We start from the raw sequence: 27175 nt of genomic DNA, 5'->3' as shown, positions 1-27175 counted from the left end.
TCTTCCGATTCAATGGAAATCCTTAGATAATTTTTTTAATCGTGATTTGTGATTATCTTAAAAAGAGTTTCAAGTTAGAAACTCCTTAGTCATTATTTAAACACTTGACGAAAGATTTCTATTTTACTGGTGCTACGCTACTAACTTTGGTATCTGTGTGTGGTTAACTGTTTTACAGAAATAGGAATTTAATAGGAGTAATAGAAGAAGAATTTGCATACATATGTAGGTTAGGTTCCACAGTTAATCGATTGAAGAAACCATTTATTAAGATACGCATATACGTGTCTTGTCATCAGTACTTGTCAGTAAAAGTAACAGTCTTGCCAACATAGAACACTTAACGGTTCGACGACAACGGTTCATTAGAATACAGCATAGAAAACATCGATTATTAGAGAAATCTGTTTGTGTACGCGATTTCAGCGTGTTTAAACAGAAGTTTTCACGATATTTCCCGATATTTATTGGACGAGATAGGTAAACCGGATCACGAGCAGACCAGACTTATCTTAAAAGAATGAAAATAAAGAAATAATCCAACGCTCCGGGACAAGGTTCACTGGGCGCAAATTTCCATCATCCTGCCGCTCTGGAGAACTTTTCCCTTCTTATCCTTTATCTTCTATCCTCGTCTACCGTCTCTTCCCCTCTTGCCTTTACATCGTTTCGTCAGTTGAACATTACGATACCATTGATCTCTTCCGATCTGTATCCAGATAATTTAATTGATAACACAGGAATTTAACACTTTCAGAGAGAGTTATAATCCATAATTTACAATGATTGAATAATGTAGAGATATTTATTGCGATAATAAATTCTGTTGTGTAATTGACAATTAGAAACAATTTAGAAACCATTTGTACCGTAGCATTTTTTAAAGAATTATATTCTTATGAAGGTGTAACTAAGTATTATAGGAAATTTAATTATACATTTCGTAATATATTACTATAAATTTGATAAATGAGAGTATCGACAAATTTCCGTAAAGCTTTTTCAAGTATTTATTTAGAAAGCATTTTACAATTTTCCCTAGTAGTATAACCAACCGTAAGCCCCACAGGGAATTTTTATAAGGACATTGAACTTCCTCTCTAACGATACAGACCGTGCTACACGCAAACAATTCTACTACAGATTCCAAAACTTGTTTCTCCAATCACACAGCCAACCGTGCCATTCCAATTCCCTAGGGAATTTTATCGAACATTCTTCGCATAGTTAGCCATGTAATCAGCAAAGAACTCGACCAAATCCTCGCAGCCAGAACTTTACAAGGATATCGTCTTTCCTAACGCAAAAGATAAGTTCAAAGTTCAATCATAAAACCTCGACCGTAAGCCAGGAACAATTTGAACATTCCAGGCTAATAGCTGCTCGTCGTGGCTTGCGCGTCGCGATTTCATTAATTTAACTCTTCCCCCTTTCTCCCTAGGTAACTTTGTACCGTTCACAGCCCCGTAATTCCACGGAAATGATCAAGCTTCTTCCACCAACCTCCTGCTTCCCTCGTACCGTTTCGTAGAAGGAAAGGATGGAGAGGCCAAAAGTACAGATAGAAGAAAGAGGAACGTCCTGCTAGTGGAGGCAACGAAACCGACAGGCAGAACTGATGGGTAGTTGGTCCTGTGCCGTGGATGAACTCACGTAGGTTCGAGTATGCCCCGTCCGAGCCATCAGCAGATGGATTCCAACCTACAATCTGCATAATTCCCCGACTGGATTTCCTTATACACTTGGCCAGCTCGCTCGCGCCCGATGGAACTCCACTTCCATTAACAACTCCTTTTTTCGTTCCTACCGATCGCGTTTGGACCTTGAGGCTCGTGCAGTGCCTCTCTCGCAGGCGGAACATATTGTTTACACCACGCGCTTCGAGTGTCTACGATTATACGGCGCGATTCGACCTTCGATTTGAGGTTAGGTTACGGTGTGCTTTTATTTGGAATGACTGAGGTTAAGGAATTGTATTACATTGAGTCAATTAATGGCATTTATTTTTTATGTCCTTTGTAATTTTTGAAGTTTTTGCTGGGATTAAATGTGAAACCTATTGAGTTTGGAAGAACTGATTTCTAGTGATTTTTTAAACTGGTAGAATGCTAAATGTAAATAATAAATTAGAGACGAATATTGGAAAGAATTTGGGTATATAATATAGTTTATAGTATTCACAGCTTGTGAGCGAAAGTATCCCTTTTTAAAAATAGTCTTAGAAAGGTTCTGTCTTAATTAAAATTCTGATCGTAGGCTCATGTAATATGCATTAAATTAGACACTTTACATACTATCATCTTTGAAGATCTGAAATCTAGAATATGGACAGCTTTTAACAATCAATTACGTATCACTTTGAATTCAATAAATAATAACGAAATGTCAATGTATTTTATGGTACTATAAATACATGACAAGGAAATATTAGAAATATTTGATGAATAAAATTGAAAACGTGTTTCGTTTATGTAAGGTGAGTCGACAACAAGAAGTTAATAAATTCACGAACGCTCACCGTTCATGGGGATTTATTGCATATATCTAATACGGAGTTTCGTGGCAATTACGGATAGGAGTGGTTTGATGTAATTATGGTGATCATGATAAATATCCGCTGTATCCTTTCTCTTATGAAACCTTTGGATAACTGAAACCTCGTGATAGTTGACTATTGCCGTACATGAAATGTTTGTGTCGTTGACAATATTTTAATATTATATTTTTATTTCTAATAACTTTATAATTTCAATCGTAATTACTTATATGACAAAAGATAGCCAGTCTTAGTTCAATTTAGAGAATATAATTGTTTTATTTTGTTTAATTAATTTCGTTAAATATTTTGTTTAATTTATACTACATAATAGCTTTGACTGTTTATATATATACTTATTTCTTTCTATATCTTCAATTCTCAACATTACCAGATATTATTTAAGCTGAAATTTAAAAGAAGGACATTTAAGCCAGATTTATTATTTATACAACCTAATTTGAGAATCTATAACAAATGCAAAAAGAAAGATATAAAAAATTCTTGTTAACCATAAGGAGTTCTCCACTGTCCAACTATAGAAGTACAAAAAGAAAATGTTTAATAAAGACCAGATTAACCTTCTGCATCCTTTCTGAACAAGTTTCCCCGGTTAAGAAGTCGAATCGCCTTGTTTGTATCCTGACGAGCAGAGAACTGTCGAGTGTCGACGTAACAGGGGCAGGGGGGGAATGGCAGGATTTACAAATATTGAAACAGGCCGCATTCGAGCAGCTACTATTGACGGAGCAGTCGAGGGTCGAGTTGTTACCGGTGTTCCTTTCGAGAAACCGACTTGGTTCCGTGTGCACCTCTGCCTCGGGAAGTCGTAATGAGCAGGAGAATGCTCGTGGGAACCGGGGGAGGGCTGATCGCATAAGCGCGGGAAAGAAAGTGCGCGCACACATCACCGTGGATTCACAATCTTCATGAATTAAAACAGAAGAATTATACTATAATTACACTATTATGGAACTGCCTTAACGATAATATGCAAATGGAAATTAAAACCAGTTAAGAAAGTTAAATAAGATTCAATAAGATTGTAGCTTAAAATATGTAAGATGGTAAATAAAATTTCAGAGTTTCACGAATGATGAACTTAGATTAGTTTTAGGTTAGAAAATTGTTTCAAGGACAGCATTGGTGATTGGATAGGTAATTTGGGACAGAATATAGGCGGAATGGAATATTTAGTAGCTTAAGGCGGTTCGCAACTCCACCTACTTTAGGCGCCAAGTACTAGTCCCATTTTTATGATACTAAGGTTAGAATAAGTCCTTTTGTCAGTTTTGAGTCTTTCAAAATTTGTCTAATTATTCTAATTAAGAACTACTCTGTTTGATATTTCCATCAGGTATAATAAGTATTACCGAATAATTCAAAATATCGTGAAAAGAAAAATGATTTAACGCATGACTTAGAATCTGAAGTTCAAGCGATGCAGTTTTTGAGTTCTGCAGACGCAATTGCGAAACAAAACTTGCAATAATAATGGTGTTACATGTGCAGGTTAGGAACGCAAACTCGCATGTTGAAGAATCGTAGTCGTTAACAAGTAGAAAAATCATAATTTCGAGAGAGATTAATCCTCGACTGTTCTATACCGTCAATTTGCCCGAGCTCAATACTGCACGGTACTAAAAACCGGACGTTCGAACAGAAAATGATCTCGCAGTAGTATAAAAACCATCATCCATTGACTTCTCCTTTCCGTAAACAGACTCGAACGATTTGTTGATCACGCATTTCCGGTGTACGAGGGCTACAATGATTCTTCGGAAAGATTCTGCCCTCTTCTGTAATAGTAGACTATTATCTCAGGTCTGTCTAGGACAAGAAATACCTGCGTCGAACAATTGTTCGTCACCGTAATAAATCTCCAACAACTAGACGTTTGAACAAAAGGAATCTACAATTTTTAGAATTTTCTGAGCTCCAAATTTAGATAGGAAAGAAATCATGTTGCACTACTAAATATTTCTTCGGTATCTTTGCAGCTGTAAACCTAACCTTAAACATACACTTCAACACTTTCATTTCTGTTTACAGCTCGACTGTATCGAATCACACAAACAAATAAACATAGAGAGAGAGAGAGAAAGAGAGAGAAATAGTCGAATCACGTACACACATATGTATGACTAATCAAAAGCAAAGAAAACATTTCAAATTAAACACCATCGTGGCCTATTCTGAACCTGGCTACTTATGGCTCAGATCGTTGAAGGATCAAAGCATAATCAACAAATGAAATTAAAGAATCATTTCAGACCGAATGCACAACGCTTGTTAGATCCAAGGAAAGAAACCAGTTCCCCAGGACGAAAAATTCCTCGCGTGTCGTAAACTGGTGGCGACCGTGCTAAATATAAACGCGGGAAAAGGAGGAAAACGTAGGCCGGTCACCTCATAGCGAAGTTCGGTGATACACCACTGGATATTCGGCTTGCACCAGCTGTTTCACTGGACGACAGGTGTAGAGGTGGAGAGGAGTCGTTGAACAGTTGGAATCGGCGAATCAAAGGTCAACGTTGGGTTAGATTTTATTTCCTTACTAACGTATTTCTCACTTCATTCCAGATGTTTAGCTAAAAATAACAACGAATGACTATTGAACAAAATTGTAGAATCACTGTTTTGTTTTTACTGTATTTGTTGGAATGAAGTTGAAATTGGAAAGTATATGTACATATATGTATGAACATATAATTGTCACCTACCCTGTTATTCTGAGAATCCAGGAAGTGCGCTTCAAATATGATACGCTATGTATTCTACACGTAGTGTTTACTGTAGGCTTTTGATTCATTCGTTGAACAATGGTCATCAGAGCATTACAAAGTGGTTCTAACGTATGTAAATAAGCTTGTAGAAATCTCACAGAATGAAATTTGTGAATATATAAGGTAGAATTGGGAATAACAATGAGTAGTCGTCGCGAAGATAACGTTTAAGTATTTGTGTGATTTACGTTTAGTGAAGTCTGGACGATTAATGCGCTGTCCATTAATGCCTATCTCAATAGTTCGACACTGGAATCCAGTATAAAACCAGTAAAACCGAAAGTAAAAGCCCATGAGAAATGTAGTATGTTTAAATAAAACTGAAAGTAGCTGGAAAAGTCGAGAAATTGTGGGAAAGTCCCGCTGTCACGGTAACCTAGAAATTCAAAAACCATCATTAACTCTACCTTCTTAACGTAAAGGTATAAAATATCTAGATCTAAATTAAAATTTAAATTCTAATCATTTGAAACTAAAAAAAAGTTTCTATATACCCCTTAAAAATGTTGCCAATCCACTAATAAAATTTTAAAACCCTCTCAATAAAAATAATTTATAATATTATAAAAAATCAGGAGGACTTTCCTTTGATTCTTCAAGTCTCAGAAAATCTGGGATAAGGAAGTAAAGACTCCCTCGATCTTGGACTTAAATTTCTATATAAAAGAGTAATCCATATTTTATAGTTACGACAGATCCTATGTTGATATATAGAATCACGGAAAATCCAAGATAAAAGAAGCGGAAGAATTGCAAATTGCTCTCCTCCCAGCTCGTGACACGCACGCATTCGCAGCTCGTTAACGCGGAGAGCAGTCGCAGCTACCGTATAAAGCTAGAACGGCAGCGGTACTCAGATCAACGTTGTCGATGATGGAGGATCTCGGTCGGATAGAGTGAACGCCTTCGGCGCGGAGGTTGAAAAGTTCGAGCACTCGGTGTTATGCGTGGAAGAAGCATAAGAGATTCATCTGCATAACAGTTAATAATTCCGGTACATGGTGTGCCTTGTACCGGTTACTACACGGTGTTCTCGCGCGCGTATGCGCATGCGCATGTGCGCATAACCAACCAGGTTTCTCTCAGACAATCGTGTGCCACCTGTTTTAGTAGAGTGTCAGAAGCGATCCTGTTACTTTAGACGTTAGAAATATGTCCTGCTGTTAAAGTAATGATACAGTCACCATTTCGTTTGATGGGATATAGAGATGAACGCTTTTTGAATAGTAGATCATTGAGATGAAATTAATGAACTAGGAATGAAAGAACTAGACCACTAAATTTATGCTGTAAGTTATCTATTCGAGTCTTCGAGTAAAAAGATTCAATTACAGAGATGCACGTTTCAATTGTCTAACAGAATTTTCAATCTACCTTGAACTAGCGGACCATTGACGTCTAAACCTCTGGACCGATAGAAAAAGGGTAATCCATAACGGCAAAAAATTGATTGAGGAAACCTTCATCCTTTTCAAATGAAGGAAATGCTTGGAATGATCGAAGGAAGACGAGGTACAGCTTTGATTGAAACCCTGGTGGCGAGGCAGCTGTTTTTGCTGAATCCCTTGAAATAGAATGAGCCGTACTACTTCACTAATACAAACAAACGTTATAAATATTGGACCAGTCGTTCTATTTCTCAATTACCGAACATGGTGATTAATTAAAGCCATGATTTTAGATCGAATCTTCGTCTCGTTTAGAATCATACTGTGAACCAGAAATGTTCGTCAATTCCATGAACGATAAAAAGCTTGAAAGGGAACAGCAGCAAAAACTGTGATGTGGCAGTTGCCACTAAGCAGCTCGATGAAGACATTTCTCCATGGCATTCTCGGAAGCGAATGTCCTGGCTGAACCAAAAAGAGATGTTGCAACGTTGTATGCCTGCCCTCTGAATTAAATTAAGCCGTCAATTTCGATCCACCCTTTTAATCGGCTCTTCGACGAACGAGAATCGAGTCAGTATCTCCATAGCAACTTATCATGTACTGAATCGTTTGCAAACCACCATCGATATTTCTGCTAAAATATCTTTGATTTTTCATACAGTAAAGATAATTAGTGGCATGTAGCCTTATGGTAAGTTCTGTGGAGGAAAGAATCTCGCTGAATCGTAGTCGACCTCAACGGTAAAATAAAAAGTAAGGGGGAAATGAAATTTGCACGCTATGGTTGCGGTTATGATAAGCGAGTGAGGTTATGGAGACGTTAAAAGCGCTAACTTCGAATTTTCGAATATAAGATCGACTGTAATCACTAGTACTAGCGAAATATCTGTAATTATGGCCAGACAGATATATAATAACATTTAATGGCTATATGAGCTTTTATAAATCGTACGAGATAATTACGTATTAAATATATTTTTTGCAATTTGTAAAACATTATTTTTAGCGAGGGAAAGATATCAAATAAAGATTGATGAGAATACCTATTAATGAAGAAAATTGATTTATGGACATTTGCAAATGAAAGGTTTTTCTCTCGGTTCGCTCGTTCTTCTAGGCATTAGAATGCACAAGTTGTTCATGTTAAATGCTAAAAACCACTGCCGAAGATTAGTCGTGTTACTCAGTCGTTATCCAGACATCGTTGCGACTTCTTACGTATGCATGATGTGAAATCAAAGAGAAGCAGCGTGAGCAAATGCTACTGGGTATTAACAGTTCGTTCCAGATGCAGCTTTATGTTTATGCATCTATTTTAACCTCAAGTCAAACGGAACAGACAGCGTGCCATCATAAATAAGGAACTCCAACTATAAGTTGCGGATCTGCCTAATTGATGACCAATAAACAGAAATTTCTCCTCCCAGTTCATTTTACCAGAAACAAAAAATCAATTAATAACAAAATGCAAAGATTGCTTTTGAAGAAGAGGTAAATTATTTAAAAACGTATTATACAGTTCCCGCTTTATAGCCAGTAAGAATAAATGTAAAGTAGAGGGGACAAAAACTCTATGCTTATTGGCTGAGCGTCAAAACGCACTGTGATCCTCTCATGATAACGCAGAAGGTGGGGATAACCGAGTAGCCGCGAATATTCACGATTACACCTTTCTCTAATCTTTGGACAATTTTCCTACAGAATAGATGTTACTCTTTCACATCCTCCTCCATAATCTTAAATTCCTTTTCTACATTTCTCCATGTATCGGCAAACAGCATGTTAAACGGATATTTGTCAGAGAAATAAACGGAGAAGTTGTGACTTAACTGAGCCGAGCATGATTCATAGCTAGCGTTATTATCACGAACCTATACTCCTGGAATCGCCCTGAAAAATCATTCATGTGTATCGCGGTAAAATAAGCAGAAAGGAGACTAGAGGTTTCTGCTAATCCATGCTTACGACTGAGTGAAACGAGAAACGGTGGAATGTTGGAGAGTACGGTAACGATGATTAAGCGATTTATGTCTCATTGGCGGCGGATAGTCCGTATCATTAGGGACGATCCGAGAATCGAGTCCGGAAAAGGACTCGTTCCACTTGGGTTACGTAAGAATGCCTATTGCAGATCTCTTTGCCCGATGTAACGTTCAGAAATGGATCAGGATTCGTTCCAATGTATTCAGTGTCTTCTGATACAGAGAATCGTTTTCTACTAATTGATTAATTAACTTTTAATTAGGAACACCGTTTTGAATAATTAGTTTCGGCATATAAGATACGTACAGGCATCGTTTCTTGGTGAATTAAAAATTTGCTGAAACTGATTATGCTTTACCAATTTGGCTAATGAAGTGTTAATTAAAATCGCGCTTTTTGGCCACTTTACTTGGGAATTTGGAGCATGTGTTCGGGCAACGGATTCCCATTAAGTTTAAAACTTCCCTGTAAAAAGACTGCCGGGACCTAATTGAATATCAATTAATTTGGTAGCAGTCTGATACTCGAATGCGAACGAGTTTGAACTTAAGATTCACGATGATGATATGTAAATCTGAAATCCATCACGTGTTGTTGGATGATTAATTAACCCGTGATAAGAGTCTGTAAATAATTTAGATAAATATGTAAAATATAAATTTATATATAGATTCGAGAGAAACGTAGGAACAAAAGAACTGCTGTATCCTGTTTTCGGTATTTCTTATCGATTAATGAGCAATTTATAATTAACCAGTAATTTTACACCATCTCACGTTAATGAATTCGTACGTATGCGTCTGTTCGATGCAATAAAAGATCCAATAGAATAGTTTGCCGATATACGAAGCAAAATGTTCCGGTTTTATCGAGGCCATCTGGTTAATGGTCGATTAATAACCAATTAACATCGCATTTCCAAGTGAACCAGTCGGTTAACGATCAGCCAAGAACCATTACCGTGTTTCTTGGGCAAGGCGAGGGCATCAAGTGGATATACTCCAGAAAAACGGCAGCGTCATTACGACGAACATTTGCAACCACTTGCAGTGAGCCTGCGGGACATCGCCAACGACGAGGCTATGTTTGCTTCTGCAGTCCAGTTTACGTGTCACTGAGAGTGCTGAAATCGTTGTAGATAAATTTAGTCTTCTTTCTGTCGTAAAATAGTAAAATAGTACAACATGGTAGGATACCTAACATGCCCAGATTAGAAGGAGGAATTATGGCAATTGGAGGAGTACATTGATGTTTGATATTATTTTCCACGTAGACAAGATTCTAGAGAAACTTTATGAACCTAACCTTCATTCCAGTGTAAATTAATCTAAGACGACAGATCTCAAGATTTTGATCCAATTTATACAACCGAGCCGTGCCAGTTTGAACTAAGCATTAGAATCGTAATACACTAATCTAATCTAAAACTGAAATAAAAAAAAAGGATTTAAAACAGATTGTCATAGACCAAAGAATATCAGAAATTCTATAAAATCCATTTGAAACTCTTCAACTACACCCTCTGACTAATTTCTGCGATATCAAATAAAAAAACAGTCCTCAACTCTAAACGCAGAGAATATTAATCTAACCCAGAGCAACAAAAATCACCCCTGTATTGTCCCCAAGAAACGTTCCTGCATTCTCCAAGGATATCCACAGGAGAGAATCGATTCGGGCGATAGCGTCGTAGCAGATTATAGCCTCGGGGTGCGGTTGTGGTCACGGCACGCACAGTCCCTCGTGGAACGATGCTGGACCGACATGACTGGAGCGCGCGCGCGTACTCGAACGGGGCCCTTCGGCGAGGCGTCGAGTCCCGACACGCCACACATATTAGAAACGAATATAAATATATCGGGAAGCTCAGCAGGGCCCGCGGCATGGTGGTGGGGACAAGCGAGCGCGTATTGGCGGCGTGGAAGTTACACGCAGCGGCGTAGCAGCTAGAGTTCGAGAACGGGCCCTCGTTCCCCCTTCCCTGAAGCGGCTTTCCAGCCGAGTAGCCGCCTTTACCCCGCACTTCTCTGGCTACCAAGCGGTCCCAGAGCACGCTCAGTGTCCGCTCGGCCTCAGCACGCCCGAGTAGGAAGGACGGAAACGCCGCTTCTAGAAGCTTTTTAACGCGTTCACGGACCGGTCACGATACTACCGCCAATTAACCCCGTGAACCTTCTTCTCACTGTTTATTCCCTAATGTCCTCGAGAGTTTTGTCATTGTTTTACCAAACATCAATTAAATTAAGTGTAGTTAGAGAAGGTTCTAGTGGTGGTGTTTGACAGTTCATCGTTCATATCCATTTTTGTGATTACGTGATAAATTGTTACGGTCAATATGAGCTGCTTTGAAGGTTTGTCGGTGGTTCTACTGCATCGGTGATTGACAGGATGAAGGTATTCGTGACTTCGCTCTGTCAGACTGGTCCCGGAATAGACTGACACGTCGCGTGTCAAGGCTTCGACGTGAATCGAATCTGATCCGTTGAAGAGGACGACTGAAGTGAACGGCGATCGGAAACTGACGCTTAAGAGAGTTAGGTTGTGTGAATCCTAGGCGAAGAGAGAAGCAGGCCGATCGATACAAAGATCGGGTTGGAGAATCCGCGTGAAACGTTATCGCTCGCCTGATTCCCTTTGTACGTTCGACCACGGTGCCGCGTATTAAAACGTTAATCTCTGGCTGTACTACCGGTTATACGTACAGATTGCCTCTCCCTCTCCTTTCTCTTGCTCTCTTCCCATTCTGCACATTGTACGCTCTTTCCCTCTCCCTCTTGGTTTAGCTCTCTCTGTTACTCCTTCCTAGCTGCATCTTTGTCTCTTCTTTTCCTCTTCGTTGCCTACTATCTTTCCTCCTTCCTTCCTTACGACGCTCGCTTTCTCCGTTGTCCCTGTCCCTTCGACGCGTCCTTGTCGTATCCTGGAGAATCTCTTGGTGTTCCAACAGCGCGTGCCAACCCGAGGAACTGAAAAAAACATGGTACACCGTCAGCCGAATGCCAATAACACTTTTTTGGCTTTTGCAAAATGGTTAAAGTATTGAGTAAATGGCAGACTTGGAGGAGCCACCGAGTTTTTTAGTCCTTATGAAGCATTGGGTCGATGATGACATGCATAGAATCGTGGACTTTCGATGTCTGGCTCTTCCAATCTTAGGATTCCAGACACGATTCTGTAAGACTGTAAGAGAAGTCGTGAGGAAGAGACGATATACTGTTGACTAGGATCAGGCAGAAATTAATTTCAATACACTAGTATTCATCAACGATAATAAAGTTACTCCTATACTGATAGTATGCAACAACAAAACACAACAACGAAGGTTTTGCTACTAAAAGAGGTAATGCTTCATAATGACTGACATCAGCCCCTCTAAACGAGAACAAAAGATGTTAACTTACATACATCAATTATAGAAGAACAGTTATTCCAATGCTACTTTCAAATTGCCAAGCGAATATTCCTTTGAAACCAGCAACAATTCAGATGGCATATTTACATGGGTCAACTCCTTAAGAAGTCATGTCAAGTCTAGCAAGAAGACGGAAGACCTCAGTGCTAGGCTCAAAAAGATGGTGGCAGGGTGGCTGCTGGGCCACCAGGAGCCACCAGGAAGCTTACCTCCGTAAACTATACGCCAGGAAAAACGATCAGGTTAACAAAATTGACGATGAATCTGCCAATCGACGGGATCTACCCAGTAATTGGACACCTGGCGCCGTCTACGAGTTACCTTCCACCGATGAACATTATTTAGATGCTTTTCTGAGGAATCGTGAAGATGGAAACGAGGAAGATGATGTGGTTGGTGTTATGGTCGGGTGTCCAGCTTTGGCTACAACGAGAGCTAGCCCTACGGAGAAGTGCGTGGAATATCTAAACGGTGCCCACGACGTTGCTGTGTTTGAAACCGAACGCAGGATCACCGGGGAGCCAGTGATACCTGATTGTGGCTCCTTGCATTCGGGTTATGATGTCGCCGCCTCTGCAGAGTGAGTTGATCTCGTTTTGCCGATTGGCCTGTTCGAGGGAAAGTTTTTTGGTCGGTAGCCTGCTTGTGATACGGGTGTCGTTTTAGTGATCTTGTTTTTTGGCGAGCTGGTTATATTCTTCAGAAGAGTGCGTGGAGAGTGGCTGAAAGGTGTTCCGTGTTATGTTGATTGGTGTGAAAGGTTTGGTGTTTACATTTTGTTGTTTTACTGGGAAAGGATATACATACGAATTCAAATTGGATAACAAATGTTTGTACAGTTTTGGTAATAAGCGAGTATTTTTTAATACCTATTGGTGGTCTATTGGTTTAAGACTCTTCTGGTTGAAATTATATCTCTGCTCATAACTATCTGGATACTGTGTTATAATCTTACTAAAATATATGAATCAATGTTAATTGAATTAATCGTGATAGTCTTTGTATTAACCTAAAGATAAAAAGATTTCATTTTCAAATACTGCAAAGTAAGCTATTACAATTGAATTAATAATAAATAATTGAATTAATCGTGATAGTCTTTGTATTAACCTAAAGATAAAAAGATTTCATTTTCAAATACTGCAAAGTAAACTATTACAATTGAATTAATCGTGATAGTCTTTGTATTAACCTAAAGATAAAAAGATTTCATTTTCAAATACTGCAAAGTAAGTTATTACAATTGAATTAATAATAAATAATTGAATTAATCGTGATAGTCTTTGTATATTAACCTAAAGATAAAAAGATTTCATTTTCAAATACTGCAAAGTAAGTTATTACAATTGAATTAATAATAAATAATTGAATTAATCGTGATAGTCTTTGTATATTAACCTAAAGATAAAAAGATTTCATTTTCAAATACTGCAAAGTAAGTTATTACAATTGAATTAATAATAAATAATTGAATTAATTGTGATAGTCTTTGTATTAACCTAAAGATAAAAAGATTTCATTTTCAAATACTGCAAAGTAAGTTATTACAATTGAATTAATAATAAATAATTGAATTAATCGTGATAGTCCTTGTATTAACCTAAAGATAACAAGATTTCATTTTCAAATACTGCAAAGTAAGCTTTGAAGTACAATTGAAATGAAGATTAACATTTGGCTCATAATATTTAAGGTTAGGATAGTTCAAAAAACATTAGAACATCAGAAAATCGTCTACTAACTTGAATCCACTATATAAAGTTATCAAATTCAAGTACTAACTAATCAACCAATAAGAAAGAAACAAATCAAAGCATCATTAAACGTTCGTAATATTATACATGAGAAATAGTAGTAAAAAAAAAGTGAAATTAGCATATTTCGCGTTTCATTGACCACACCAGCAAAGCGTATACTGTTTTCCTTGAACGTAGTCAGATCAATCTCCTACGGAATAATGTTCGCACTTTCTCGTCGAAAATGAAATTTCTCCCTTTCTATCTCACACAGTGTTGATCATAAGTCGAATGAATCAGTTTTTAAATTACGATAGACTAGTTGATGTCTTACGTCTTACGGCCTGGAAGCAGTATGAAGTTGCAATGAGAACAGATGATTCTCCACTGGTTACCGTGTAATCAGGCCTACCACTCGCTGCCAATTCATCGTCTTTCATGCAAATAGGGTTTCTTGTCGTACCATGAGACTTTCTCTCTCTCACTTGCAGGACATCTTAATGATATACTGCCCTCTAAATTGCAACATGCATACTTTTCGTTTTGAAAGTGAATCAATGCTATATTCTCGTTTTTCTCCTCCGTTTCTCCTAATGGGAAAAATTAACTAAATTGTGTGTAGGTCTGGTTTTTTTTTTTTTAAGTTGAGAGGTTATTAATTGATATTGAACGGAAATTACTAGATGTCGGTCTTATAGTACTTCTGGTTGTGAAAGTTAAGGGATATTAATTTTATTCTTAATTGCACACGTATATTTCTTCTTCTCTCTTTTTTTTTTTAATGAAAATTAAAGGGTTTCTTTATGTTCGTTGATTTTATTTTTCACTGCATTTAGTTTCCTTTTTTTTGAGTCGAAATTAAAGGGTATACTAATTTTCTTTTTGATTATGTACTTTTTTTTTTTAAATTGATAGGTTTGCGAAGCGATCGAGGTCCTTCCGTTTCTTCGAATTGATGGGAAGCGAATTTATCGCTTCCTGTGGGAAAAGAATGTCTTCTTGGAACGCTACTGCGTTTATATGCAACATGTGTAGTGCTACTATGAATTCTTGGTTGCAATGCACTCGTGTAGAAACACACTAATTAGTTCTAAATCAAACATATTTCGATTAATTGCATTGATTATATTTAAAGCTATTCGTTTTAAAAAATCATGTATATATCATTTGTTAACATATTTCAATATTAATAGATATCTATTTATAATTTCTTGTGGATTAAAGCGTTCGTCACATTATAACTTCGTGCAGAAATGTTTCGGAATTTAGGGCGTATTACTAGAAGTATTTCGATACTCTGCTTTTGGAAGACTTAGATAGTATTTAACTTCTTCAGCGTAAGAGAATGTCAATGATTTTGAATTTACGATCAACGATAGAGTTCCTGCACCAATCAAATTAGGATGACCGGAATTTTTTCTAGTAATTACATGTAATGAATCCGATTTGTATGGTTTTATTGCGAATTGTAAAATTGAATTAATATGTCGCCTTTATGAGCGAACTTTCCATCCAAAGAACCATATAATTTATACTTTCTGTTTAGGTATGCGGAATCATAACCTAACTTATATTTAGCATTATGTTAATTTGCCAATTAGAGCATTACTTCATTAATTGGAATAATCATTCCACTGGAAATTCTTAAATACTTTGAGATCAGTTAGATTGTTCTATTTTCAATGTTTTATTATTAATCTTTGTAAAAAAGTATCAATAATACACTATTCTGTAATTTGTACATAACCTATATTAAATTACGCATATTGGTCAAATTTATAAACTTCCATAAATATCGAATAAGACAATCTGCAACAAAAGTAAGAAATTTCTAAAATTCATGAATCTAAAACATGATTTCATAGGATGAAAATAAAGTTTATTTAAAATAAATTTACTGTATAAACTACATAAATTTGCTAGGTTAGAAACCTTACCCAGAATAAAACTATGAAAGTATACAGGGTAGGACTAATGGTAGTGAAACCGAGCAGAGAGTGGTTTTAAATAAAAAAATAAGAAAACAATTTGGTATAACATTTTTTCATCTGAAACATCGTCTTCGAAGATTTGACAAGTATACTTAAAATAATCAACATATAAACTACATTTGAAAATAAATCTAAAATGTACAACAATATTTTTCATATAATGCTTCATGTTTGAGAAAAATAAATTTGAAAATGTATTACATGCACACACTGGGCCAGTTCGAACAAGGCTATCAGCGGAAAAATTTATTTACATTTTTGATTTGTTTCCATGTGTATAATAGCAGCATCCTGCTGATTGTTTACTCGTACCTAATTTGTACCTATCCAACTTAAAGTATACTTGACAAATTTTCAAACTTGATTTTCTCATGAACGAAGCGTCATATAAAAAAATGTTATTCTATATTTCCAACTTATTTTTTCATGTAATATCAGCCCCTGCCCGGTTGTACTACGATCACCGCCCAATCCTGCGTAAGATTAAAGCACGTAACAAAACGCAAAGAAGACCAATGACCTCGTTTTCGTTACCCTGAGCCTCTCTAACCCAGAGCACTCGATTCTGATTTCAGAAAGGTGTGCAGAAGCTGCAGGTGCCCCAGGGAGGAGCATCAACGGACCTCGACAGAGGCGGGCGGTCCCTCGGGACTCGGCCTCGGTCCTGGTCCGCCGATGGCCATGGCCATGGCTTTTCAGAGCGGGGCCGCTGGTTCTTCTCACCAGGAACCTTTCAAGAGTCCCGTGCAACCGGCTCCGCCAGGCCTCGCCCTTCAAGAGGCTCTGATGCATCATCAGAGGCACTCGCAGAGCGACGATGACAGCGGATGCGCGCTCGAAGAGTACACGTGGGTCCCGCCAGGCCTCAGGCCAGATCAAGTAAGAAAATAACTTATTCGACATGCTTAGAATACTGACATAACTATGGTCCCTCGATTTTATCTTTGTACTCTGGCCGTTAGAACTTATTTTTAACTCAAGATATATCTAATAACATTTATCGATTATATATTCTTGTATGTGGTGGTTGAAATGTCCATTCTTTTTTTTAGGTTAAGTTGCAGAAATTAGATTAACGGTAATGGGACCATGATGTTCATGATGTGATCGGTGTTTCCATTACCTATAAAAATAATTATTGTGTAAAATCTTTTACATACAATGTCTGAGTTATTTGTCGCCAAACATTGTCAATATGTCCTATACGTCAAGATAAGAACAAAATGTCATGCAAACATGTCATTGAAAGCACTGTCAAAGAATTATAAAAAAAAAATGACATACAAAATTCTTCGTTTTCCAACTTCAACCAGTAATAAACAAGAACTTCAAAAAGTAATTTTTTGCTGAAATGATGAATATTTCGAAATAGGATTGTAGTTAGAGTTGTAGAAGTATTATGATACCTTCTGACCATTGCTAGATGTAAATAGTAATAAAGACGTATATTTATATGACACATTTTTCTTACTTTGACCTATAGAATGCACTGACATTTCGCCGCAAAACATTGGGACACCCTGTATATCGCATAATGTACATATTGCAATACTTTACATGCACTATACATATGTGATCCAAGCGATTAGATTTTGCTTAGAATTTCTTAATTTTTAATTTTCACTCTCTTTGAGTTCTGTAACATTTAATTTCTAAAAGCCTAGGTAGGCGATTAGATTTTGTTTAGAATTTCTTAATTTTTAATTTCCACTCTCTTTAAGTTCTGTAATTTTTAATCTCTAAAAGCCTAGGTAATTTACACATTCTTGAAGATAATTATAAATGTCAATTCCAAATAAGGAACATCATGAGAAGGGAATTTTATGCTCACGAAACAAAAGAATTTTAAAAAGGTCAGCCAAAGATTTGAACGTTACAAAACTCATACAGAACTTAGCTATATGGGCGCAGCTTGATACTCCATGCGCCATACGTGGTGACTTTAGATTTACATAAAGGTTGACTTTCTCTCCGTAGGATTTATCGAGACAGTTACAAAGAGGATACCCGCGACGCCTAGAATTTTGAGAAACTTTAACACAGTTTTGCATATTATTCAAGAGTATTAAGGTTATGTGAAAGATATAACGTTTCGTTTGGAAAATGTTGAATTCGCGAGGTTAGAATATCAAGAACTTCTACAATGAAATTCTTCTCCCAATGTAAATATGCAAATACTTACTGCTGTATTATTCTTCCTCTTTCCTCCTACTTACGATTAATTATTTACATAATAAAAACGTTAGAAATAGAAACGAAATATAAATGAGAAAAGATTCGGGTCAAACGTCGATCCCGTAAGCGAAATAAAACACTGCAGACCCATTCCAGTGTTTTGTCCAAGGGAGGAGTCCGTCACGTGTCCCATGTAACTGTAAGCATTTCATTTCTGAATTATTCATGAATGATGAATATCGACCATCGTGATCGCCGATACATAAAACGTTTAAGGTCTTCGATTCATCTCGTAAAACTTGCTAACCCGTCCATTAAAGATTTACTTGTGTAACTCAAACTTTTATTTTTATTCTCCTCACAGTCGATATAGGAAATTTCATAATCATGTTCTATTCGTTTATCTTTCTTTTTATTGTGGCACACGGCGAATTCTTGAAGCAATCATTCTCAAGCATCGAAATTATTTATGCACGTGCATCTTTATCAGATTCACCGTCACAGAGATCAAAGAGATATTCGATATCCCATATCGAATAAATCGAAGCATATCGAGTTCTGTTTGATCGTTTGAGCGTTTCCAGGAGGCGCCGATCGATTGACACTCCTTGATCACGTTATCGATATGGAAGCTAACTCGATTGATCAATCGCACAGGTGCATTAATCAATTGAATTCTAGTTCTTTTCATAAAGAAAGATCATTATTAATTTAAATTATGTCACGTTGGTTAAACACATAAAATTCGTACAATAATTACAAGAAACAAATATTACAGGACATAATGCTTCATCTTTCATAAAAAGAACATACCTCTTATTAACCTTTCAAAACGATGTTCCTCCATTTCTTTACAACTTACGATATTCTCCTCATTTTCTAACAAATATACGAAAAAGCCGAGCACTTAAACTGATTGCATCAATAAACAACTAAAAGAAAGTAAATTAATCAATTCACCTTATTCCTTTTGCACAAAACTCTATATTCTAACCTCTTCGTTTCTTAACCTCTTCACCAACCGAACCATGTATGTACATATCAAGATATAACATCAACGAACAATCAAGAAAAGCTAAATTAGTCACTAAATCTACTGAAAGAAGTTTTCCATTCAAAGATTTTTCATTTCCAGTTCATCGTGTCTCCTTTGCCCTCGACACTGTATTCTAACCTATTTGCTTCTTTAAACCAATCAAACCATTTATCAAGACACGCGCAAAATCCCGATATATCACAACACGTCTGTCCCAATCGCTCTTAATTACCATTCCTTCGCGCCATGTGTCGCAGGTACACCTGTACTTCAGCGCGCTACCGGAAGACAAGATCCCGTACGCTGGCAGCGCCGGCGAGCGGGAGCGGGTTAAGCAGCTGCTACAGCAGCTCCCACCGCACGACAACGAAGCGCGGTACTGCAGCGGCCTGAGCGAAGAGGAGAAGCGGGAGCTTAGGGTATTTGCCGCGCAACGGAAACGCGAGGCGCTTGGACGGGGACACGCGAGCCAGCTGGACAGGCCCCACGGCGCCGGATGCCGCGAATGTACCAGGCCGATCGCGGCCGGCGAGATGGCGGTGGCTGCGAGCCGCGCCGGTCCGTCCGCCCTCTGGCATCCGGCCTGCTTCGTCTGCTGCGTGTGCAGGCAGCTGCTCGTCGACCTGATATACTTCTGGAGGGACGGCAGGTTATACTGCGGCCGGCATCACGCGGAAACGCTGAAACCGAGGTGCTGCGCCTGCGACGAGATCATACTTGCTGACGAATGCACCGAGGCGGAGGGGAGGGCGTGGCATATGAGGCACTTCGCGTGCCTCGAGTGCGATCGCCAGGTAAAGGTCGAACGAGTAGGAAGATAGTTTAACGTATGGTGGGTGAATGTTGGTTTTAATGGTTGACCCCTTTTTGAATGGTACGAGAAGACGTAGGTAGAAGGAAATCGATTAACATTTTCCTTTCACTGGAAGATTTAGAATAGCTAAGAGAGTTTTAATGATACAAGGTCATGTTTAGCATCTGTAGTAGGTTTACTGAAATTCCTTTCTTTTTGTAGTTTTATGTTGTCTTTAGATACTTAATGATAGATTTGTTTATATTGCAAGTTAGATTCGCACGAGTTAAGATCTAATTAGGTCTTCAGTTCTAACCAGCTTAGTACAACTCATAATGCGACATCTATTAATATACGCAGTTAGATATATATAGATTTATGCTGAAGGATGTTCGAGATCATTGTTGTATTTGGAATATAATACAGGTAGGAATTTTTTATAATTGGTAATGAGTATTTATTAGTGGATTATTTATGCGAATAGTTACCCACATTAAAATAATAGGATAAGAGTATGGAAATAGATTGAGACCTATTGGATGTTTCTTGCTATTTAAGGTCAGTTATATGATTTTCTTTCGGTTCAGAAGCTTCAAGTACAGAGTCATTGATGTTACTGACTCTTCATGAATACTAAGCGAAAGTCATGAATTATGTATCGTATATATATGTATAAAAACGAACATCTGCATTTCAACGTCACTATTCAAACACCGGTCACTTCATGTACAAACTACGAGGTGATTAACTTCATTTCTACTTTTCTGTATCGTTTCTCAATTAACATTTTTTATTTTTACTTGATTTTTTATTAGAATCATGACTTTGGCTCACAACAAAAAGGAATATCTAAAAATAGCTTCCTATTGAAAATAAATCGAAAAGGTTAGCACGAAACGCTAACGTAATCAAAAAAGACAGACTTGGATTCACAATTTATCATCGTTCCTTTGATCCGCATCCGACGCGGATCAACTTCTCTCACTTATCGTGACGATTAATCGAGATTCCCTGTCGACCAATACACACGCGCCTACTTAATTCCTCACCGTCAGATCAAATCGCACTTAATACCCGTACATAATGTAACCTTATCATCGAGAATGTATTAATTATAAAGAAACTAGTATTTTACTGAATACACTAACAATGCACAAATACAATGGCTGCAGAAAGTATTCGCACATTGTTGTATTTATTATAGGAGTTACATACTAATTAATTAGGTATCTTTAATAAAATAGAATAAAAATTTGAGACTATGAAAATGAATTATAGAATCTGGGTCTCGTTGTATGATATATTAATTTGGTAAATTGACAAGTTAGAAATTCTATGTTATAAAGTTCTCGCTTATAATTACACAAGTTTTTGTTAAATAAAGTAATCAGAATAGAGAAAATTAATTTTGAATTTGTAAAAATTGCTTATGAAGATTTATTACTAAACTATTGTGATAAAATGCTTATTACCGTAATATTATATATTATAATTTATTAGTTTAACTATGCAAGAGGGTATTGATAAAAAGCGCTTTATTGAAAAATAAGAGACTATGCAAATACTTTTCGTAGTCATTGTACATTTAGTAAAAGCATTGGAAAAAAAACACAGATGGTATACCCTAGAGTAATTCGACAAAGAAAGTCTAATAGCAGTATTCGTAGTTGTATCGGGCGATACAGAGGGCAGCAGGTTTGTTTGTTGGTGCTTTTTGCGGCGTGACAATTATTTACGCCAGACGAGCACGTCCGTCGAGAGTCATTTAGTCCGGAGCGTTGGGACGATTTAGCTGTCAGCCTCAGACCTGTCCCCTTTATATTCCCGTGACGACTGTCCACGGCATGCAACGCGATAATTCATTGAATCTAGGTGTCGATAAATGTCACGAACAGTCGGGTATATATTGGACAAAGCTTCTTATCGGCCGAACCAGCTCGATAATAAACGATGGAATCTGGATTACGATCGGGAGCCGTATGTCGGCGTTTCCGCTCTCTGGGGATCTTCCGATAATCCGAGACAAAGTGCACGTTTGTAACGATGCATTGGCCCATGGAGTGGATTAATGGGATGAACAGAATCTGCGTGATGATAAAAGTAACCTTTGCAGGCGATCCGATTGATGAATGGGATGATGGATGACATTGAATACTCCTGATTCAGAAAATCGATTTATTCTACTATTGATGAGTACTTAGGTCTGTTTGTTGACATTTTACTGATTTATACGAATGGTTATGACAGTAATAGATTTGATTTTTTGTTTTATTGAAACTTTAGGTTATATTGGATGAACGTAAGATACGATTGAATAGACATACATAGAAATACAGATATACATAGACATTATAGACTGAACTGAATTCCGTTGATTATTAATCAAGGTGATTGTAAAGAAGATTGCCATTATTCATCTATTTTTTTTTCTACTAACCATTCTAAAAATTATATAAATTCTATCATACGAAGTGTTCAAACAAAGTCACAAATCAAACTTTTCTCACACAATAATTTTTATAAAATTTTGATTTTAGCTTGGTGGTCAGAGGTACGTGATGAGGGAAGGTAGACCTTACTGTCTCCGATGTTTCGATGCTTCGTTCGCCGAGTACTGTGACAGCTGTGGTGAACCGATTAGCGTGGATCAAGGACAAATGTCACACGAGGGTCAGCACTGGCACGCGACTGAAGCTTGCTTTTGTTGCGCAACTTGCCGTACGTCCCTTCTCGGACGGCCGTTTCTTCCGCGAAGAGGTGCTATTTATTGCAGCATAGCCTGTAGCAAGGGAGAACCCCCGACAACACCGAGCGATTCTTCTGCCGGACCGCCACCACCACCACCTTCCTTCCTTAGGTAATCATTGTTCTGACTCTCATGTAGTTAAGAAAGGAATGAAGAATTTTTAAGGAGGAAGTGTAATTATAAAAGCTTACATACATTGAGTTTAATTTAGTCGCTATACTTATTTGTTGGTTAAAGGTCAATAATCCTGAATATGTATTTATATATGATTTATGTTTTAATAACGTAGAACTCAACTTTAGTATATATGTTATTAAGTTTATATTATTTACGGTTTTCCGGTACGATAAAACAGTCAAGCAAAATTTGAAGATTCCAAAATTTTTCTTTCCATTAAAATTGTCATTTTGAATAATAATCAAAGAACATTATTAAACTTGATAAATAGAGCAATATTTTTTACGTTGGCAATTTTTCATTTCATTCATACATTATCTCCTTAGAAACAACATTCTAACAAGATAAAATTTAATTGCTTAAGTTCACTTTGAAATTGACCTGATTTACAGAACTGGTCGGAGACCACCACCACCAAGCGAAGGTTCCTCTAGCCCACCACCACCTCCGCCGCCTCCACCACCGCCTGGATCCAGACACACCCTCTGTTCACCTCGTAACTCACCTCGAATGAATAGGAAGCATCATCAAACGTCTGCTTCCCTAGCGACAACACCTACGCAAAGCACTTTGAGTCCTGAATTCCCTACTGAAGGATTCCCTTCAAGCGGTTCCAAACCGAGTGGCCTTGACCGAGTGTTGCTCGAGAGGAATCTTGAGAGACTCCTCCAGGAACGTAGTTCACATCCAGAGGAAAGCCGCAACGAATTGGGAAGGTAAATTAATTTTTCAACAACCTAATTTCTCTATGAATCAACATGCAATTCTGTTATTACCATTAACTTTAAAACACAAATATTTCTATCTGCATATTATTTACCATATTTCGAGCAATTGTACAACTAAATAATGAAATTTCAATTTATTGTATTCAATTGGTTTATAATTTATCTAAATGTTTCTAAAAAGTTGAAAAGAAAACAGACATTTAGATATGCACGATGGGTTGCCAACCGGTAGGCGGTGCTCTGCCTTGTCTTCCATTAAATCATCTATCATTGCATTCATTCTTTTCCTAATGAATCCACCTGTCTCATCAAATTACGCACCCTGTATAAAATTACCCATCATATGCATATTATTGTAAAATACAAATTTCTTCACGAAAGTAATTATCTAATCATGCAATCTCCAGCTGTAATTGCATTGCAACATGACTGATGAGACAATCTAAGCAACCATATCAGTTCAATTAGCTATCATAAATCTTCTGTTCGTAGGTTAATGCAGGCAAGAGACCGCGAGCCGTTGAGATGCATTCAAAATTGTGCTCCTTCCCATGCGTCGAGCATGCCAGAGCTGCCTCCACCTCCCCGGCCTCCGTCCGGAGCGTCGGCGTCGGCGTCGGCGTCAACGTCCACATCGACCGGAGTCGTCGCAACCGCGATTCCCGGGATCGTGCTGGAATCGGCGACGTCGCCGACGACCTTCGTCGTCAGCCAAACGGACCCTCCGACGCCGACGTCGCGGCGCGTGCGGTTCCAAGGCGACTTGGACGTGAACGACCATGCTGCAGGGTCGTCGCGCGTCACCCTATCGCCCAACAACGATAGGAATTCATCCTCATCACCCTCTCCTCCCCCAGCGTCGCTGCCGAGAACGAATGTGTCTCGATCGAGAAGCCTGCAGCCGGAGGAAGTCGCTAGCACGTCCGCTTGGGGTGGGTAAACTTTCCCGCTTTGCATAAGATAACACGGGTCTTTCGGAGAATCGCTCATCTTCCTGAAAAAAGGGATCTTCAAAGCAATAAAAATATGGGCGTGGTGTTAAGTCTTTCAGGGTTGTATTTGAGTCTAGTGAGCACTGAAATTTTAAGACAAATTTATATATGATCTTTACTAGATCTTTTTATTATTTTGAGGTTAATGTCTGTTGTACTGTAGTGAACATAATCATTATTTCTGCTATAATTGCTTCTTATAGAGAATAGGAAGTATAAATTCTCTGTTGTGTTTACGTTCTCTGTCATATTTTTTATATTTGATATATTTGATATGTTTGCTGCATAGAATGTACTGAATGCTTCCACTATTTATATTGCCTTTATAGCACCAATTATTATACCAACTATTTTTGCCTTGTAAAGAATATGTGCTATTCTATTGTATTAAAAATGCCCATTATAGTCTCTGTATTCACAATAACTATTACCCTTTTCCTGACTAATATATTTACTATAATTCCAAAACATATTCCAGGTGTCGCTGGGAGCTCAAAATCAAGGATAGAGGGCGACGACGACGACGTGGAGTCTTGCTGTTCTACCTGCAGCTCCTCAAGCAGTTCCGATGAAGCTGCTGCCTACGCCTTGCCACCGAGAAGAGCATACGGCGGTGTCAGGATCTCTTACGTGCCCAACGACGCAGTGGCATGCGCGAGGAAACGTACACCGACGTCTTCAATGTCGAATCAAGCGCATAGGGATGCAGACAAGTGTATCGTGTCCTGATGATCCTCTGAAGAGTTTCAAATCATCTTTACGTCGATATCAATGTATTGTTCATTGAGGGAAACACTTTTACTTCACTGCCAGGTGACGTGAAGAAGAAATTCGTGCGAGTCTCGAACCGATGAACAACGCGAAAAATATGGACTAACGCGATAAAATACAAGAGTTCCTAAAACCGACGTAAGATTCGCCATGTTTCCAGCACTCGAGACTCAGATAAACGATTTAATATACTCGTGTACATAATGAACGTACTTCCGAAATGATCGCTCGTGAAGACCGAACAATCGCGACGATCGCGCTTCTCCTTCTATTTTTAATACCCCGGTGTATTTGATAATGATAACGATGATGATAACGTTATATTTTATTACCATTGCCATTCCCGCTGCGTAAACGACAGTTCACACGGGCGCTGTGTTCTTGTTCGAGATTCGATCGTCTTGTCTTGACCAACTTTTTTTAGATAATAGTTCGAAAGAAAAAAGTTGGTCAACTCTACAAAGTAAATAGTATTTAACCGTGATGCGACTGCATAGCGTTACGCTGTAAGTACAAATGAAGAGCGTTCGGGCCGAGATGTAGACAATCTGAAAAGTATTTGGAAAATAAATTGAGACGAAGACTAATTAAGCAATTATGTTGTTGTACGATTTGATTTTACCCGATACTTCCTTCATTTTTTACATTCCTTTATGCTAAGTCTATTTGTCATTTTCTGTCATTTTCATCTTTCTATTAACACTGAATCACAAATGAATAATAAATAAATAAGAATAGAGTATAAATAGTAAGATTATAAATAATAAGTAAAATTAAACATAATGTTCTCAACTTTCTAATTAAAATTTATAAGTTCAGTTCAAAATGTATATGTTTAAGCATTAGATCACGTCAAATACTCGTCTTTAAGAATATACACCATTAAACAGAGAAAACAGGGAGAATATATGTTACAAACAAATACATCTTTCTCCACCACTTAAACAATAACCAGCCGAATTAATTCAACCATCTTTAACGCATGAAAACTCGCTTTCTACTCTTCCAACGTAAAGGTAAGATCGACCATAAGCGAAGCAATATTCGGAAAAATCGTAAAAGTCTCGTTCGAGGATCGTTGCACCGGAGCAAAATATGGGATAACCTACAATCGAAGTAGCCGATAGTAATCAATATGATGAACCATTTTACCAACGGCAAGATCTAAAGCTGTATCATTATTGAAGCAACAATGACAAATTTTGTCTTGATATTATATTGATGTCTGTTGAAAAAGTTAATGGTTATTGTCCAATATTTCTCCATGTTTCTCACGTTCCTATTCCTAAGAACATAAATGGCTTTGAAACCAAAATAAAAAGTGTGTTCCTCTAATTATGTCGCACCAATGTGAAGAAAATTTGTCTACAAGTTGATACTTTGATACATACCTCTTAGATACTGTTTGGAAAATGGAACAACAAATAACAATGTCGATGCATGTTTCTTTATGTTTCTGTCTCTAAAAACAAATGTCGTTTTAAAACCAAAACAGAACCTAAATATTTCCCTAATTAGGATGATTGTCAGTATGGACAAAATGCTTGCACAACTATTAACTTGTGGTATATTGTTGTATATATATATGTTATATACACATATTGTTGTGTATATATATGTTATATATATTTCTATAGCAAATAGTTAGTCGTTATTGTTTCATTGAGCATGAAGTTTAAGTAGACAAAACTGCACTGTGCTTGTCATCCGATTAGAAGGGGAAAAATGAAAACGCACGGTTGAGCAGTGAAAAGAGCGAAAGTGGTTTCTCTCGGCTGCACCAAACGTCTGTTGTTATGCCACTATCTCGTCTACTTGTTACACTCATAAAACGTTTCTCTCTCTATCTTTCTTTCTTTAGCTTTCTCTTATTTCACGCGAGAGGGATCTCTGGTTTATGAGGAATCGTCGGAAGAGGCCAC

General features: G+C 37.6%; 1 protein-coding gene and 2 long non-coding RNA genes across 11 annotated transcripts in view; 1 reads left to right on the top strand and 2 right to left on the bottom strand.

Moving 5' to 3' along the window:
- LOC126919324 (prickle planar cell polarity protein 3-like) overlaps positions 1-25851 on the top strand; it is a 120997-nt gene extending 95146 nt beyond the window's left edge. For 3 of the 4 annotated variants that reach the window (XM_050728363.1, XM_050728373.1, XM_050728383.1), the window contains 6 exons: positions 16411-16714; positions 19304-19840; positions 22377-22696; positions 23155-23478; positions 23983-24422; positions 24961-25851. In XM_050728363.1, the coding sequence (XP_050584320.1) occupies positions 16411-16714; positions 19304-19840; positions 22377-22696; positions 23155-23478; positions 23983-24422; positions 24961-25211 (2176 nt within the window). In that variant the 3' untranslated portion in view covers positions 25212-25851. Of the gene's footprint in view, positions 1-12218; positions 12689-16410; positions 16715-19303; positions 19841-22376; positions 22697-23154; positions 23479-23982; positions 24423-24960 lie in introns of those variants that run through there. The other variant, XM_050728353.1, reaches the window with a different exon arrangement.
- Positions 987-12525, bottom strand: LOC126919421 (uncharacterized). Of its 5 annotated transcripts, none has more exons than XR_007711609.1 (4): positions 12430-12525; positions 11399-12326; positions 6013-9819; positions 987-5698 (listed from the first exon to the last, which is right to left on the bottom strand). It is a non-coding gene; the product is annotated as an uncharacterized LOC126919421 (long non-coding RNA). The 5 variants fall into 5 exon arrangements; XR_007711610.1 differs by having other exon boundaries at positions 987-8603; positions 8679-9819; XR_007711608.1 differs by having other exon boundaries at positions 987-9819; positions 11399-11662; positions 11753-12326.
- Positions 16709-19310, bottom strand: LOC126919430 (uncharacterized). 2 transcript variants are annotated; one of them, XR_007711611.1, is made up of 3 exons: positions 18824-19310; positions 18018-18693; positions 16709-16958 (listed from the first exon to the last, which is right to left on the bottom strand). It is a non-coding gene; the product is annotated as an uncharacterized LOC126919430 (long non-coding RNA). The 2 variants fall into 2 exon arrangements; XR_007711612.1 differs by having other exon boundaries at positions 18018-18942; positions 19005-19310.
- Positions 25852-27175: the final 1324 nt, after the last annotated feature.

This window comes from Bombus affinis, chromosome 1 (assembly GCF_024516045.1).
Source record: "Bombus affinis isolate iyBomAffi1 chromosome 1, iyBomAffi1.2, whole genome shotgun sequence".
Taxonomy (NCBI): Eukaryota; Metazoa; Arthropoda; class Insecta; order Hymenoptera; family Apidae; genus Bombus; species Bombus affinis.
Note: the sequence above shows the minus strand (reverse complement) of the source record. Positions and strands in the feature narration are given on the sequence as shown.